We start from the raw sequence: 17,918 nt of genomic DNA, 5'->3' as shown, positions 1-17,918 counted from the left end.
GAGGCAAACTGATGTAATCATTTTAATATCTAACAAAATAGACTTCAGACCAAAACTAACCAAGTCTGGTAAGTGTTGGTATACACTGTTAATCCTAGCACTTGGGAGGCAGAGGGAGGAAGATCTCTGTGAGTTTCAGGCCAGCCTGGTCTACAGGGTGAGTTACAAAGTAGCCAGGGTTTTACACACACACACACACACACACACACACACACACACACAAAATCCTACCTTGAAAAAGCAACAACAACAATAAAAAACTAATCAAAAGAGATGGGGAAGGATGCTCTCATACTCATCAAAGGAAAAATCCACCAAGATGGCATTTTAATTCTTAACATTTATGCCTCAAACACAAAGGCACCCAAGTTTGTAAAAGAGAAATCACTTCAGCGTAAATCACAGATTCACCCTTATACACGGATAGTGGGAGACTTCACTACCACACTCTTACCTATTGGCAGGTCATCCAGACAAAAACTAAATAAAGGAATGCGGGATCTCAGAGACATTATAATTCAAATGGACCCAACAGCTGTAGACAGAACATTTCACCAAAACACAAACGAATATATCTACTACTCAGTACCTCATGGAACTTTCTCAAAAAACTGCCGCATACGTGGACACAAGTCTCATTCAGTAGATGCAAGAAAACTGAAGTAACTCCATACATCCTATGGGACCACCATGGGTTAAAGTTGGATGTCAACAACAACAGAGACAACAGGAAGCTTGCAGACCCATGGAAACGGAACAATTCTCTACTGAATGAAAAATGGGTCAAGACGGAAGTGAAGAAAACAATTAAAGACTTTCTGGAATTGAATGAAAACGAGTGCACCGCACACCCAAGCTTATGGCACAGGACGAAAGCAGTGCTAAGAGGAAAGTTCATAGCACTAAGTGACTGTGTAAGAAACGGAACAACAAAACAAACAAAACAGGGGAGAGATCTCATATTAACAACTTAACAGCGCACATGAAAGCCCTAGAATTGGAAGAAGTAAGTACACCGGAAAAGAATACATGACAAGAAATAATAAAACCGGGGCCTGGAATCGACAAAATAGAAATAAAGAGAACAATGAAATAACGGGTTTGTTCTTTGACAAAATCAACAAGATAGAGAAACCCTTATCCAGACTAAAAGACAGAAAGAAGCGATGGTAATATACTTAAGTGACCCCAAAATTCCACCAGGGAACTGCTACAACTGATAAACCCTTTCAGCAAAGAAGCTGGATACAAGATTGACTAAAAATAAAATCTGTAGCCCTCCTATATATGAATTACAAGTGAACCAAGAAAGAAATCAGGGAAATAACACCCTTTACAATAGCCTCAAATAATAGAAAATATCTTGAGGTAACACTAACCAAATGAGCGAAAGACTTGTATGATAAAAACCTATTCCTTGAAGAAAGAAATTGTAGAAAATGTCATAAGATGGAGAGGTCTCCCGTGCTCATGGATCAGTAGGATTAATATAGAATAATGGTCATCCTACCAGAAGCAATCTACAGATTCGAAGCTATTCCCATCAAAATTCCAACTCAAGTCTTTATAGATCTTGAAAGGACAATTCCTAACTTCATATGGGAAAAACAAAACAAAACAAAACAACAACAACAAAAGGATAACTGAAACAATCCTGCAATCCGGAACAATCAAAGAACTGCTGAGTCTCCCCATCCCTGCTTTCAAGTTGTACGACAGGGCTATAGTAACACAAATGGGATGGTATTGGCATTCTGTGGGGGGTGGCCTTGCACACTGTATATTTAGCTGCTGCTTTCTCTGCCCAGAGATCTCGTTACAATCCAGACACTAGCACTGTCAGAATTAGTGAACCATCTGTATCAATGCTATATAAAGAATGACCCTCAATTAACTTTAGCTGGTTAATTAAGAACTAATCAGTCTTTAGTCTATAGTTGGGCAGAGGAGATAGGAAGGTTAGACTTCCGATCCCAGTTAGGGGTCCCAGGTAGAGAGAGGGGTAAGAGAAGGAACGCAAAGAAAGGAGGGGGAGAGACCACATGGAGAGACCGTGAGGTAGCGGGTCCAGGAGGAGACATGATGAGGAGGTTGCCAAGGATTGGCCATGAGGTTGCAATAGAAAGCAGACATGAGGACACACGGAGCAGAGCAAGCCAGAGTCAGATTCACGCTGCAAGTAACACAAGGCCTTTGGCTGGGAAATAGCTTAGGAAGTTAGAATAGATGACTATCTGCCAGTCAGAGTGCTTAAAGTTTGTTAATAAACTTAATAGGTCTTTCTGTTAATTATTCGGGAGCTACCCACATATAAATCCACACACCTGTGGACACCTGATTTTTGGTATAGAAGCCACAAATACACACTGGAAAAAAGAAAGCATCTTCAACAAGATGGTGCTGGTCATATTGGATGTCTGCATGTAGAAGAATACAAAATAGATCCATATTTATCATAAAACCCTGCACAGAACTTAAGTCTAAGTGGATCAAAGACCTCGACGTAAAACCAGATACACTGAACCCGTTAGAAAAGAAAGTGGGGAACAGCCTTGGATGCATTTGCACAGAAAATGATTTTCTGAACAGAACACCAATAGCCCAGCCACTAAGATCAACAATTAATAAATGGGACCTCATGAAACTGAAAAACTTCTGTAAGACAAAGGACACACTGTCAGTCTGACAAAGTGGCATCTTACAGAATGGAAAAATATTTTTTTTATCAACTCCACATTTGAGAGAGCACTAATATCCAAGATATATAAGGAACGCAAGAAGTTAGATATCACAAGCCCAAATAATCTAATTTAAAAATGGGGTACAGGTATCAGAGAATTATGGCTCATGCCTTTAATCCCAGCACTCAGGAGGCAAAGGCAGGTGAATCTCTGAGTTCAAAGCCCGCCTGGTCTGCAAAGTGAGTTACAGGACAGCCAGGGCTACATATGTCCTCCCCAAATGTAGTACAGATATAAAAAGAGAATAATTGGGGTTGGGGATTTAGCTCAGTGGTAGAGCGCTTGCCTAGCAAGCGCAAGCCCCTGGGTTCAGTCCACAGCTCTGAAAAAAAGAAAAAAAAAGAGAATAATTGTCAATAAAGGAATCTCTAGTGGCTGAGAAACACACAAAGATGTTCAACATCTGTAGCTGTTAGGGAAATGCAAATCAAAACGACTTTGAGACGCCATCGTACATCCGTGAGAATGGCTAAGATTAATAACGCAAGTGACAAGGATGTGGGGCAAGCAGAACAATCCTTCTTTGCTGGTGGGAGTGACCATGTGCCTGAAGGATGTTCCATCCAATCACAAAGGACTTTTACTCAACCATGATCATTGTGGTTTTTCACAATCTAGATGTCCCTCAACAGAAGAACAGACAAACAGAATGTGGTACCCATATTTACACAATGGGGTGTTTACTCAGCCCTTAAATATGACATCATGGGTTGGGGATTTAGCTCAGTGGTAGAGCGCTTGCCTCGGAAGCGCAAGGCCCTGGGTTCGGTCCCCAGCTCCGAAAAAAAAAAGGAAAAAAATGACATCATGAAATAGGCAGGCAAATGGATGGAACTATGGGAAGATCATCCTGAGTGAGGTAAACCAGGTCGGGAAAGATAAATATGGTATGTACTTGACTATATGGGGATATTAGCTGTTAAATATATAATAGTCAAGCTACGGTCACTAGGCCCAGAGAGGTTAGGTATACAGGAAGGGTCTAGGGTGGGCACATGGATTTCCCTGGAAGGAGGAAATAGAATAGGTTTTACGCGTGAATTGGGGGCATGTGGGGATGGGAACAGGAGTATCTGGTGGGAACCAGAGGGGAAATGGAGTAGAAGGAGAGAATGGAGGGAAAGAAAGGTGAAATCGAGGGGCACGTGAGGGATGATATGAAAACTAGTGCATTAGAAACTTCCTAAAACATGTGAAGGTGATCTTAATAAATTCCCCTAATAACTGAGATACGGAGTCTCAAGTAGCCATCTCATCACCAAATGACGCTTCCGGTAGAAGGACTGGGTCGCATTCAATTGAACTGTTGGTCAAGGGGTTCCCATAGAAAGCCCCAAACCATCCAGGCAGTTCCTAAGACAATGATAGGATGCAGGACCCTATTCCTGAGGGGGGTGACAGCCCCACAACTCATTGAACATGGAGAAATAGAGCTGTGCCTACGTGGAATCTTTCATGTATATTCTAGTGTTTATGGTGCAGGAAGGTACTCGGCAGGCTACCAAAAGAAAAACCCAGACACCAACTCGGCCACAAAATCTTTGACCTATAATTTGTCCTGCTTACAAAATATGCTAGGGTAATGGTGGCATAGAACTTGTGGCAGTAGTCGACCAATTTCTGAGTTGACTTAAGGACCACTCAAAGAGTCAGAGCTAATATCTGATATTGCTTGAGTAACCAAGAACCAGAGACTAGGGTAAAACCAAACATTACTGGTCTAAAAAATAATAGCAATAAAATGATTCTCAATGACACTTAGATATAATCATAGATCAGTGCCTTATCCAGTCACCATCAGAGAAGCTTCCTCTGGCATTGGATGGATAATAGTGAGCAGGGGCAGGTTAACAGTGAGCAGGGTCACTGGGAGGAAAGATTTTATGCCTGAAATGATGTCAGTGCAGTAGGTGGGCTATGATTTGGCTTGGAAGAGCAGCTTTGCCTGAGATGATGTCAGTGCAACAGGTGGGCTATGATTTGGCTTGGAAGAGCAGCTTTGCCTGAGATGATGTCAGTGCAGCAGATGGGCTATGATTTGGCTTGGAAGAGCAGCTTTGCCTGAGATGATGTCAGTGCAGCAGGTGGGCTATGATTTGGCTTGGGAGAGCACTTTGTTGCATACTCTGTACTTTGTGGTCTGAAGATTCCTTCCAGAATCCAGGAAGGTACCCAAGGAATGTCAGGAAAGAATACCTTTTTTCATATCATGTTTGGTTTGTGCCATAGATGAGGGTGAGAAGCAGGAGGAGGTGAAGCAGCTGGCCAAGTTAGTCAGAACAGTGCTATCCTACGTCACTGTGGCTTTTAAATTTTGTATATAGAGGCAAGAAGAGGCCACCAGAATTCCTGAACTAGATTTATAGGTGGTTATGTGCTACCAGATGTCGATGCTGAGAACAGAACCTGAGATCTCTGCAAGAACAACCAGCACTCTTAGTCTCTAGCCCTAAATATAGCTTTTTTCAATGTTCTAAAAGTGCCCAATCAAAACAGATCCCATCACCCCTCTGTGAGGGGATCTGGATAGGGATTTCCTCACAGTAAAGGCATTGAGGTTTGGGGAAGAAGGAGCATAACACAGTTCTTGTGTCTCAACATCCTTCCCTGCCCTTCAGATCCACTCAAGTCCTTTCTCTCCATCCTCTGTCTCACTGCCCGTTTCCTTTTATCCCTCATCGATTCAGTATTTATTGGCCTGTGCCTGATGTTTGAGCAAAGCTCCTGGCCTCTAGGAATTCAGAGTCTGGAGGAGGAGGGGACAGACACATGACCAGGAAATTATAATCCAGTACAGGAAGAAGGTTCCTGAAACTGACCTGATGATCTGACCACAAAGTTTTCTTTTGGCTCAGGGGGTGACCTGAGGTCATTCCTGAATACTCCTTTAACCCACATTTGATCTGTTGGCCATTACTGCTGTCTACTTGAAAGGTATGTCCAGATTAGGAACACATCTTCCCTCTCTGACACTCTCTGCCAGGCTAGCTGCAGTCCTTGCTCGTGTGGACCATTGCTCTGGTTTCCGTTTTAAATGGTTTCTCTGTTGTCACCTCACTCCTCCTTCCTGTCTATTATTATCCTGGACACCAGAGGGGACTGTCTTAAATTAAGAGTTAGACCTTACAGTGTCCCAGGTGCCTGACAAGTCTAACTACCTCCTCCCCCACCTGGAAACTCATTTATTTTCTCCATTAATTTATTCACTTTACATCCCCATTGCAGACCACCTCCTCCTATTTCCCCCCCAACAGCCCCTCCCATCACTATCTCCCCTTCTCCTCTGAAAAGACTGAATCCCCCTAGCCCCCTCCCCTGGTACCAACCCACCCTATCATATCAAGTCACTGCAGGACTAGGCACATCTCCAGCTGAGACCGGATAAGGGAGCGCAGTTAGGACAACAGGATCCATAGGCAGGCAATAAAGCCAGGGACAGCCCCTGCTCCAGTTGTCAGGGGGTCCACATGAAGAATAACTGCACATATGTGCAGGGGAGGGGCTAGGTCCAGCCCTTGTATGTTCTTTGGCTGGTGGTTCAGACTCTGGTGGGGCCCAAGGGTCCAGGTTAGTTGACTCTGTTGGTCTTCTTGTGGAGTCCCTATGCCCTCTGGGTCTTTCAATCTTTCCCCCAACTCTTCCACAAGATTCCTGAGCTCCACCTAATGTTTAGCTGTGGGTCTCTGCATCTGTTTCAGTCAGCTGTTAGGTGACAGTTATGCTAGGCTCCTCTCTGACAAATTCATTTCTTGAACTCCTCTCAATCACACCCTTCTTCTGGTTCTACTGTGGTCTCGATCGTCTCTCCAATGCACTGAGCACATTCCTGCCTCTCGGCCTTTGAGCCATGATCTATTCTACCTGACTCTTCTGCAGGCAGGCTATGATTTGAACACCCTCTAAACCTCACAAATTTAGCTGCCAGCAGAATGGGTATTGGGAAGTGGGACTTTAAGAGGTGACTAGGCCATGGGGCAATGGCCTCTGGAATAATCTATGACTAGATAGTGGACTTGAGAGTAGGCTTGTTAAAAACCTACCTGATTTCTTCTGTCTTGTGTGCTGTCACTTGTCCTTCTGCCATGCCGAGACTCGTCATGGAAACCCTTACCAGATGTAACTCCTTAATCTTAGACTTTTCAGCCTCCAGAACCATCAGAAAAATACCTTTCTATTGTTTATAAATCCACCTAGCCTCTGGTATTCTATCACAGCCACGGAAAAAGGACCAAGACAACCCAGAATTGGAGTGGGGGAGAAATTCACTTTCCGGTTCCTTTGGGCTCGTCCTTTAATGTCACCTGCTCAGTGGTGTATTTCCTAATCACATTATCGAAAACAGAGATTCCTCTTCAGACCCTCCCTTGTTTTTTCTTCTTATCACTCTTAATGTCCCTAATACAGGTTTTACTTGCTCGTTTACTGCTTCCTCCCGCTCATTTATTGCTTCCTCCCGGTAGTCCCACGAAGGTGGGTTTTCTATCTCCTAGGCTTTGTGTATCTCGGGCACCCAAGATCAATGTTCAGGTGATCTAAGCGCTCTGGTACAGTGTCGGCAAATGGATGGGATGCAAAGAGAGACATGTATGAAGTAGCATGCAAGAGGAGGCTTCTCTATGGGGCGAGGAAGCGAGGCCTCTTAAGCTGAGTCTTTAGAAAAAAAGAAATGAAAAGGACAAGAGAAGGTAGAAGGGTAGGAAGTCTGTGGACACCAGAAAAGTACTGGTGTGAAGTGGGGGCCCAGTAAAGGTCTGTCAAAGGAATGAAGGAAGGAAGAGTGGAGGGTCTTCTCCGTAGAGTGGTCGGTGTGGGCAGAGCCAAGGTGCGAGAAGGGAGGCAGAATGAGTCCTGATGGGGGGACTGATATATCCTGAAGGCAGCCCAGATGGGGTTAGAGAAGGTTGGGCAGATAACCTGGCCAAGAAGCTGGATTTCGTGCCATAGCTTGGGGTAGAGCCAGGGAGAGGTTTTTCTCCCTAGCTTCCCTGTGTATCACCGTGAACCACCTCTCTGCTGCAGCAACGAAGCTGCTTGGTTGCCAAGAAGTGCACGCATGCGCTGTGACAAGGATTGTCCACTGTCCTATACAGAGTCTGGAACTCCAACTTTCAGGCAGAAAAGAAAAAATATGAATGAGTGACAAATGGGCAGGTTGTTGCCTAGAAAAAGACCTCGGTAAGGTTTGAGGCTGGGCAGAGAACCATCCAGAAGTCAGTTCCAAGACTCACCCTCCAGCGCGCTGATGTTGACGTTGAACTCTTCCACTTGGCTGATGGCAATGGGACAAAGCTGGACCAAAAGAGCGTTTGAAACATCATGTTACCATATTGAAAACAAGCCTTCTGCTTGGGAGACATTATCCCTGTGGCCATGGCAACACTCCTTGAAGTTAGTTGATGCTCTTGGTTTTCAGACTCCACAGGTATGGGCAGTATGTCATTGAGTTCTGGCTGAGTCCCATAGTGACTGGAACCACACCCAATTAACTCCATAAAAGAGCTTGGCTTTTCTTCCTAGACATGTTACGGCATGTGCTCTGTCCACACTCTTGGCGTCACACCAGAGGAACCTGCTCCCACACTAGCTGTGTCTTTCCTATCTGAGTATCCCCGCCTCCCATTGCACCAGCAGCTCGAAGTCCTGCCTGAAGTGGCTTCAGTTGGAACCTTCACTTTTACCTAGGCTAACTAAAGAGGCCATATGATTAGAAATCTACTTAGGACTTTGTTGCCCCCGCTCCCTCTCCTTTCCTAGAGACATGATTTCATGTAGCCCATGTTGAACTTTAGAATTGCTATGTAGTCTAAGATGACCTTGACCTTGAACTTCTGCCTTCACCTTCCAGGTGGGCCTCATCATCTCCAGTTTATGTGATGGTAGGGATCAAATACATAACTTTATGCACATCAAGTAAGCTCTTTACCAATTGAGAGACACTCCCAGTCCTGTTTTGTATTTCTGAACGAGTGGATGCCAGGAAAGTATATTATAGAGAGAAACTATTAAGTTGGAAACACAGATGTGTTAGCCATGTGCTCACAAACCCTCACAGAGCACGGTGGTTTTAGCAGAGGCTAGGCAGCCAGGCCCCAGAGTGGAAACCACTGGCAATTTACTCTCACTCTGCTCTCAGTTTCCCCACTGCAACATGGACATGCTTATTAGCTTTACCTCTTCCGGTTGTGAGGAGAAACCGATAAGAGACTATAGGATACTGTAGCTCACACTCTGTATTTGGTAACTCTGTTGCTGCCTTTTTCTGAGACAAGAAATCATGTAGCTCAGACTAGTTTCAAACGTACTGGCCTTGAGCTTCTGAGTCTCCTGTCTCCACCTCCCAAGAGCTAGAATTACAGGTATGCTCAACCACACTGTGATGCTGGCTGGGGACCAGACACATGGCTTTGTGCATGCTATACTAGTACTCTACCAACTGAGCCATACTTCTAACCCCTAATTCATATTCATCAGCCTGCTATAAGGGGCCACAGGACCACACTCCATTTAAAACACTATTTCCAAGTTCCTTTTCAGGGTCCATATTCACTGGTAGTTGCCACCTGTCAGATGGGCATAAAGGAAGGCCACACAGCTTCAGGGCACCTTGACCAGTTCTACAGTCCCCTTGGGCAAGCTGCTTCATGCTTTGGAGTGCATTAATCATTAAACACCTGCTGTCTAGCCGGCACTGGGCTCCCGCCTCATCTTTCTTTTCCACTTCCCTTTATCCTTGTCCTTAATCTCTCCAAAATGTGAGAAAGGGATTCATGGTAGGTATGGTGAGAAGAATCGAGAACATGGCCAATTCCACCTTTCCCTCCTTTAAGCCCTGATTCCTAGATTCAGGACGTTTAGTGTTTTAGAAGGCAACCTAACTTATTCTACCTTTTAAATCTATTCTTAATTATTTCTCGGGAATACCTGCCATCCCTCATCCATTCCCCACCTACCAAAATTTTACCTATATTTCGAGGGCCAGTTCCCTAAATAAACAAAATTCCCTGTACTTTAAATCTCTTCAGGGTCAGTCTCATTGTCACGTGACCACGTATTAAATTCAAGCCCTGGTTCGAGTATTGCTTTATAAGCTTGAATTTGTTTTCCTCTAGAGTGACTAATATTTGTTTCTTTTCTTTCCTTTCCTTTCCTCCTTCTTTCTTCCTTCCTTCCTTCCTTCCTTCCTTCCTTCCTTCCTTCCTTCCTTCTCAGTAGTTCATAGTCTAGCCAGGCCTCCATTTGGAACAAAATGCTTGTCCATCCTATGGTAGGAAACTTGAAGAAGGGAAATGTAGTTTTATTCATTTCTGTGTCTCCAGCCACAATGCTTGAACCATGAGAAATTATTAAATTGCACACACTAGTATGAATGAAAGTATCTTGGATACTTAGCACACAGTTAATGCTCAATAAGTATTAAGATAAAAATTATCAAAGTATGATAGTCCAGCTGATACCATTTGACAGTGGTTGTCTAGCTTCTGAACACTCACCATTTCATTTAAATTCTTCAGAATGGGTTTCTCCATGGGCTCAGCAAAGGAGTTATACAGGACACTGGGGGAGAAATGAAAACGGGAGCTTATCAGAGACCAGCAGACACCAGTGGGAGACTTCTCTGCATGGTAGCCGGAAGTTCCGGCTCAGGGCTGGGCCTCTCCACTTCGTTGCTGTCACTCACCTGAGGCCTCCAGAAAATGAGACTCGGGCGTGGCTCACTTGTACATGGCAGTCTTGCAGTTCCAGAGCTGGGTGACCAAAGTCATTCCGGGTGAAGACGATGATGCCGGTAAAGTAGATTCCAGAGAGAAACAGATCGGCAGCTCCCGAGTCTTGGCTGTTCGGAGAGAGTGGGAAAGGTTACCCAAGTCTGCGCTGTACATGGAGATGGATCCGCTGCACTCTTTATGGACAAGGACTTTGTCATGTTCATATCAGGGTCCCTAATACCTGTGACAGACTCAGGAGCATCGTGTGTGCCGAATGAATGCTTACTGAATGAATGAGGTGTCTAGTGGAAACGGGCAGTGGGGGATGCTGTGCTTGTGTGGTACCGAGTGCTCTGGTGCTGCTGTGGCTAAGACAAGATGGGGCACCATTTACATACAGTATTCATTTCTAGAGGGAACACCAGGGGTAAACACCTTACCTAGGAGGGGTGTACCTGGGCGAGGGATGCTTAGCATGTGGGGAGCCCTTGAGGCAGTGGATCATATGTTACTTAAGACTTTGCAGAGGGCCCTCCACAGAATAATTCCCCAACACATGACTGCTAAACCATCAAAGAAGTGAGGAAGTATATGAATCTGTGTTGTTTATGGGGGAACATGCTGTTTATCTGGAATCTATTAGACTGGGGAAATGATTTACAGGCACTCAATAAATGGTTGCAAAGTACCTTAGTGAATAGTTGAATGTGTTATTTTGAGGTACTAATCAAGACAGACCAAACTTACATACTGGGTCAAAGACTTGTCTACAGAAGTCAGTTTGTAGGTATACTTTGAATTCAACACCCTCCCCCACTATTATACAGGTGTCTAACAGGGTCAGCAGTCATGAACCATCCAGCATGGGTTCTCTGCAAGAACAGCCAGTGGTCTTAAACACTGAGTATCTCTCCAATCCAACAGCTTCCTTCTTTTACTCTTTCCTTCCTCTCCTTCATCCCTCTCTTCTCCTCCTTTTTCTGTTTTCTACTCTCTCAGATGTGATCTCACTCTGTAACCCAGATGGTCAAGAACTCAGTACATAGCCCGAGCTGTCAGCAGTCTTCTTGCCTTAGCCTCTTAAGTATTTGAATTACAGATATTGAGGCACCACACCTGGCTTCAACCCTTTGTCTTCTATGTGAGGGCACAGGGATCTTTCGATTGGAGAAGAGTGCAGCTCAAGCTAACTACTACCATCCAACCTCCATGTGAGACAGGAAGCCCATTCCATCAGTTGACCCTGCAATCAGGGAAATGAACTAAACATCTGGCACAGGACAGTAGACTGAAAAGATGGAGTATATAGGAATTTTTTTTCTCCCAGTCGGCTTCAAGTTCTTAGGATTTATTTTTTTCTGGCCTGGATGCAAATTTTGTATTTTTTTTCTCATGAACACAATACTTGCCACTCAAGACTTCTACTCTTGATGATAGACACCAAGAAGCCTTTAGATACATGTTCTTGGCACAAACAAAGAAGGTTCAGAGCAATTTGGTTTATACTATGAAGGGTCAACATAAGTGATCAGACCTAAACATTCTGAAAGCAAACTACAGGAAGGGGAATCTCATAAATAAACAATTACCCTCATGTAATGTGACACTGCCTGGAAATGAAAAAGAATGAAGCAAACCTCAAAACAAACGGATCCTTCCTAACGATATGCAGAGAAAGAAACACTTACAAATGATAGATACATAGTTACATAGATAGCATCAAGTTTGATGTGCTTTGCAACATTGTCAGACCATAAAAGTATTGTCTTACAATGGATATTTTGGATGGGACTCATCAAAAGCAATGGGATTACATAAAAACCAAGTTGGTGTAGTAGTTATTTATGAATGAGAGACAAAAATAAGTCATATTGGAAAATAGACGATGAAGTTTCTTACATTTTTTATTTATTTTGAGACAGACCCTCAGTGTGTCTGTCCTCCCTGGCCATCCTCATTTTGCAGACCAGGGTAGCTTTGAGCACACAGAGATCTGCCTGGCTCTGCCTCCCTAGTTCTGGAACTAAAGATGGGACTTAAGATGTCTTAGGAAATCTTAAATGCTCGGTTCCTCTACTTCTATAAGAGGGCACCTTTCTTCCACCTCCCTTCAAAGCAGGGATTTCCTGAGCCAACACTCACCTGATATTGTTCTTGAGAAAGTATGGGTACGGAGAGAAAGAAGCTTATATAGAAAACAGCAGCGAATTATCTCCATTTCCCCCTTAACCGTACAGGACATTCGTGGAATACTCACAAAAGTGGAGCCTTGACGTCCCAGTTGGTGCTGATGTTGGCAGTGCCGTGATTGCTCAGAGCTCTGATTCCTACCCCAGGTACAAAGGCCAGTGAGGTGTTTGGGAATGAAAAGGCATTGATTTTTATGCTGTAAAACAAGAAACAAGAAAGTGAGGGCAATGCTTCTGGACATAGATAAGGCGAGTGAGTTTGGAAAGGCTGGAGCTGCTCTGAGATTGCAAATTCCTACAGAGGAAGAGCTCTCTTAGCTCTCTAGTGGGGTGTCTGCACACGGTCTCATGAGTCCTCTTAGCAAGAAGCCCCTGAGTCTAGTTGTGGGACGAAGTAATCAAGCTTAGAACTAAATTCATAAATAATCAATCTATTTCTCATAAAAAATTTAGTGTGTGTGTGTGTGTGTGTGTGTGTGTGCATTTATGCATGCACAAGTGTGTGTATACTGAAGCCAGAGGAGGACTCAGATGTTCTGTTCTATTACGCTTCATCTTCTTCCCATCTTCTTGTATTTGAACTGGAGTTTACACATGCACCACAGTCCTACAGGGAGACTGTGAGGGCCACACAGCTATGAGGTAAAGTGGTTACCAAGAGGCCAGGCAGTTGAGGACCACCTACATCACAATAATTTGTCATTGAGCATGTAGTTTCTCTCTTCGTGGATGACAGGCAAACCCCACTGCCTTACAGGTTCCTTGGGTGACCTGTTTGACAGCTCAGAGAATCTTGCAGGAAATCAGCTCTTCTAAACTCCTGGGCTAGGAAAAGTGCTTGCCAGATAGGGGCACCTGGAAGCAGAAGGAGAAAGGCAGGCTTTGTTGTTCCAGTGAGTAGAAGTGGGGATACAGAAGATGAGAGACTTGAAGGCAGGCTGGTGGCCAGCAAAGGCCAGTGAGCCTCCTTTCTCTGGCTGCCCACTGAGGGGGTCTCCCTAGCCCTTTGTGTTTTCTTAAAATAAAAAAACAGGTACAACACTGCCATTGTGTTTTTATTTCTTTAAATACCAGTGTCACCACTTTGTAGAGGGGATGCCATCCATTGTTTTGATGAAGCAACTGTTGTTTTCTAGGGGACTGTCAGATACACTGTCATACACTGGCAGGCGTTTGGCACGTGCATCATCTGTATCCCCACTTCCACTCACTGGAACAACAAAGCCTGCCTTTCTCCTTCTGCTTCCAGGTGCTCCCATATGGTGAGCTTTCCCTAGCTTAGCTGCTGAGTAGAGCTGATTTCTTGCAAGATTCCCTGAGCTGTCAAACAGGTCGTCCCAGGAACCTGTAAGGCAGTGGGGTTTGCCTGTCATCCATGAAGAGAGAAACTACATGCTCAATGACAAATTATTGTGATATGGGTGATCCCCAACTGCCTGGCCTCTTGGTAACCACTTTACCTCAAGCTGTGTGTCCCCCACAGTATCCCTGTAGGATTCTGGTGCATGTGTAAGCTCCAGTTCAGATATAAGAAATCAGAATATAAGAAAGGCCTACGAAGTCACTTGTGAGTGGTAGAACCAGATCCGGAACCCTCAGCAATCTGATTTCAGACTCCTCCTAACCACGGGCCATGCCACTGCATGTTATACAATGAGCACTCGACCCGGAGTCAAGGTTTGTCCTAGCTGTACAACCTCAAGCAAGGTGGTTAACCTTCTTCCAGTCAGTGGTTTAAAAAGAAGTGCCCCTCACAGGGAGGATGCAAAGACAACATTGAAATGAGTTCACCCACGCCTAGGTGCTGCATAGGAAAAAGGTCGCTCTGACCTGAGACTGTGAAAAGTCTAAACATACCTTTGCTAACAGATAAATGAGGCAGCTGTTTCCTTCCCTATTCATGGTCTCCTACCTGTCCTCTATCATATACCTCAGTCCCACTGTGGGAAGAGAATGGCAGAGATTCATTTAGTGGGCTTTAAATACACTCAGTTGACACATAAGGTCTATCTCATTCTCTCTTCCCCTCTGTCTGTGTCTCTCTGTCTCTAACTGAGACAGAGTCGATGTAGCCCTGGCTGTCCTAGAACTCACTATGTAGACCAGGCTGGCCTTGAACACAGAGATGTGCCTGCCTCTGCCTCCTGAGTCTAGAATTAAAGATTTGAGCCATTACACCTAGCTAATCCATTCTTTATAACTGCTACAGAATACTCCAAAATCCTTCTCTAGACCGTTCCCATTATGTAAACAATGCCACTGGGAACACACATATTACTGTGGACTAAACGTTCCCAGGGAGGACGCCGAGAAGTAAAATTACTGGGTCAAAAGACTATATATATACACATATATATATGTATATATGTGGTGTGCGTGCGTGTGTGTGTATATGTATTTATATATATGTATGTGTGTGTATATATATATATATATACTGTGTATATATATATACTGTGTATATATATACTATATATATACATATACATATACATATACATACATATATATATATATATATATATATATATATATATATATACTGTGATGGCTAATGTTGACTTTCAATTTGATATGATCTGGAATCACCTTGTAGGCAAACCTCTGGGCATGTCTTTTAGAAAGTTTCTAGGCTAGGTTGTCAGGGGTGGGAAGAGCCACCCTCAGTGTGTAATGATTATGTGTTCTCCCGGACAATCAGCTATGCTGAGCTTGTCTACACATTAATTTGTTGGTCTTTTGTGTATCCCCCTTTTGCCCTTGAATTTGACACATAGTTAAGGATGATCTTGAACTCCTGACCTTCCTGCCTTTACCTCCCAAGTACAGGTGTGTGCCACCTCACCTGGTTGGTGTAGTTTTGGAATTATGAGCATGCACCATTACGGTTGAGTAAGAGTCAGCTTTTCTGAGTTAAAATTAAGTAAGTAAAAATGTATTTTCTCTGTTACACAAGTCCCCTTTCAAATGCCCAGTAGTGGTTTAAAGTTGTATTGATGTGTCTCCACATGTCAGCAACTAATTTGAGGATCTCTCTCAGCACCTAACTCCTTGCGCTTTTCTGCCATGTCATTATCACCACAGTTAAATGATTATCCTTACAGATACAGATGCACTGCCCATCCCTTCCACAGGCCATCATGGGCAAGGACTTACACCTGCACTCACTATAATGTTCCTTGTGTCTAGAACAAAGCCCTCTGTGAGGCAGGCGCTCAAGAAACACAGGTTGAACAGCTGGTTTACTGCAGGTGAGGGCATTTGCAAGGGAAATTTCCTTGTACCATCTCTTTTGCAACAAGGATACCTTGTGATTGTATAGAAGGTCATCGCCTTCTATAAATCACCAGGGAGATTGTTACCAAAAGTGTTAGAGCGAAAGGGAACTGAAAAAGTGTTGTGGCAAATGGTAAATTCTAATGCTAGATAATACATAGGAAACTTGTTCTCCCCTCCCCCTTTAGGATTGATCTCAAGTTTGTAAACACATCGCTCCCCTCTTTCTGCAATCTTATTAGGTCCCTGTTGCCATTTAAATACCCATTTCCCCTTCCCTAAACATCTCTGGACATGAGACTAAGTTGTATAGATGGAATGTGCTTACCTTAGAGCCTCAGACAAAACCTCAAAAAGAAAATTAGCATAGCTGAGGTTAAGTTAACTTAGAGCAACTGGGCTTCTAAGAGATTTTCCCCTTTTACCTACATGAAATATACTTCAGACGGTTGGAACCATATTAGCTATATTGAGCTATGAGGCAAACTTGGGAATAGAAGTCAGAACTTAGATGAAATAGAAAAAGAAGATAAATAAGTTAGGGCTGCTATAGATTCCCCCACTGGTTTTGAGCCCCTTGCGATTTAAGTCAGCATGCGCCACTTTTTCTTTTTTTCCGGAGCTGGGGACCGAACCCAGGGCCTTGCGTTTGCTAGGCAAGCGTTCTACCACTGAGCTAAATCCCCAACCCCTTGTGCCACTCTCTTACTTTGAGAAGTTGTACTTTACATAGTCGATCTTCAGAAACTTAAGAGACTCAGAACCGTTCAAATCTGGGATGACGATTTCCTTTGCCAGCTGCTCCAGTATCTCCATCCCAACTTGAAGACCTGTGAGGGATGCAGGAAGTGTTTGTTGATCACAAGGAAGATGGCGGTGATGCAATATCTTTAACCCTATAGACGCGACATTGAGCAAGACCGGATGTCAGAGAAGAACGCAATAGCCCTACAAAAGAGGTGTTGTATTCTTGGCTCCACATAGGGAAACTTTAGATTTAAGAGAGGTGCAGGAGCTTGTCTGAGACCACGGGGCTACCATGAGAAGTTTTCATTGCATGCCCAATGTTGTGACGGAAACATGAAGGAGTCTTTGAAGGATGCTGTCGTTACTGCCAGGCACATCTTGTATATCATATGCGATCTGTTAATTTTTGCTTAAGAAAGTATGGATTCTGGGGAGCTAGGAGCCAATTCCGAGCAATTTGGCCCAGAATCTGGGTTGTGGCCAATTTCAATTTCATAGTTCTTTTTATTCTTTCTTTCCAGATTCTTTGAACTCAGATGTTTTGGCAAAAGGTTCATGAGGCTTGGGGAACCAGTGAAATTCCAGTAAAAGAAAGTGAGCAGGTTGCGTGCTTACCGGGTTCCGTTTTTCAGTGGAAAGGAAGCACAGATTCTCCAAGGGACCACCTTACTCAGAAGAAGTGACTAGTACTGCTTCTGTTTGGTTTACTAATTTCTTTGCCTGGCAGCACCACAGAACACCTTGCTCTGAGCTTGTGGGCTGAAGAGAACCTGATAAAAGTAAGTCCCGGGGCTGGCTAAATGACTCAGCAGAAAAAGAGGTTACCTCCAAACCTGTCCATCTGAGTTTGACCCCCAGAATCCACACAGTAGGACAGACTACTACAAGTTGTCCTCTGACCTCCTCATGTGCACCGTGTCACACGTATCTAAATACACATGCGCGCGCATGCGCACATACACACATACGCCAAATTATAGATGCTATTTAAAAAGCTAATATTTGTTAACTTTGCCTTTCTCCCTTTAAGTTCATCCCAGTTGATCGATCTTCCCTGGAGAGGAGGAAGAGATAGTAGCCTATTGAAATGCTGTGGCTGCTGTTGTAATAGGTGGTTGTAAAGACATAGTATAAAGGAGATAAAGGTAAGAACCAAAGGTAGTATTGAAGAGCTCAGACTTGAACCCAGCACTGTCATGCACTTGGGGCACACACACCCAGCTTGTGGGATGTGGCCTCTGTGTCTCTCACTTTTCTCA

General features: G+C 44.0%; 1 protein-coding gene across 2 annotated transcripts in view; it reads right to left on the bottom strand.

The window, feature by feature from the left end:
• Nucleotides 1-17,918, bottom strand: part of Bpifc (BPI fold containing family C) — a 57,456-nt gene that overhangs the window by 23,629 nt on the left and 15,909 nt on the right. The window contains exons 3-7 of one of the 2 annotated variants that reach the window (XM_008765224.4): nucleotides 16,622-16,742; nucleotides 12,705-12,833; nucleotides 10,420-10,575; nucleotides 10,232-10,295; nucleotides 7,970-8,030 (exon numbers count right to left, since the gene is read on the bottom strand). In XM_008765224.4, the coding sequence (XP_008763446.3) occupies nucleotides 7,970-8,030; nucleotides 10,232-10,295; nucleotides 10,420-10,575; nucleotides 12,705-12,833; nucleotides 16,622-16,742 (531 nt within the window). 2 annotated transcript variants of the gene reach the window in all.

This window comes from Rattus norvegicus, chromosome 7 (assembly GCF_036323735.1).
Source record: "Rattus norvegicus strain BN/NHsdMcwi chromosome 7, GRCr8, whole genome shotgun sequence".
NCBI lineage: Eukaryota > Metazoa > Chordata > Mammalia > Rodentia > Muridae > Rattus > Rattus norvegicus.
This window is presented reverse-complemented; position numbering and strand designations above follow the sequence as displayed.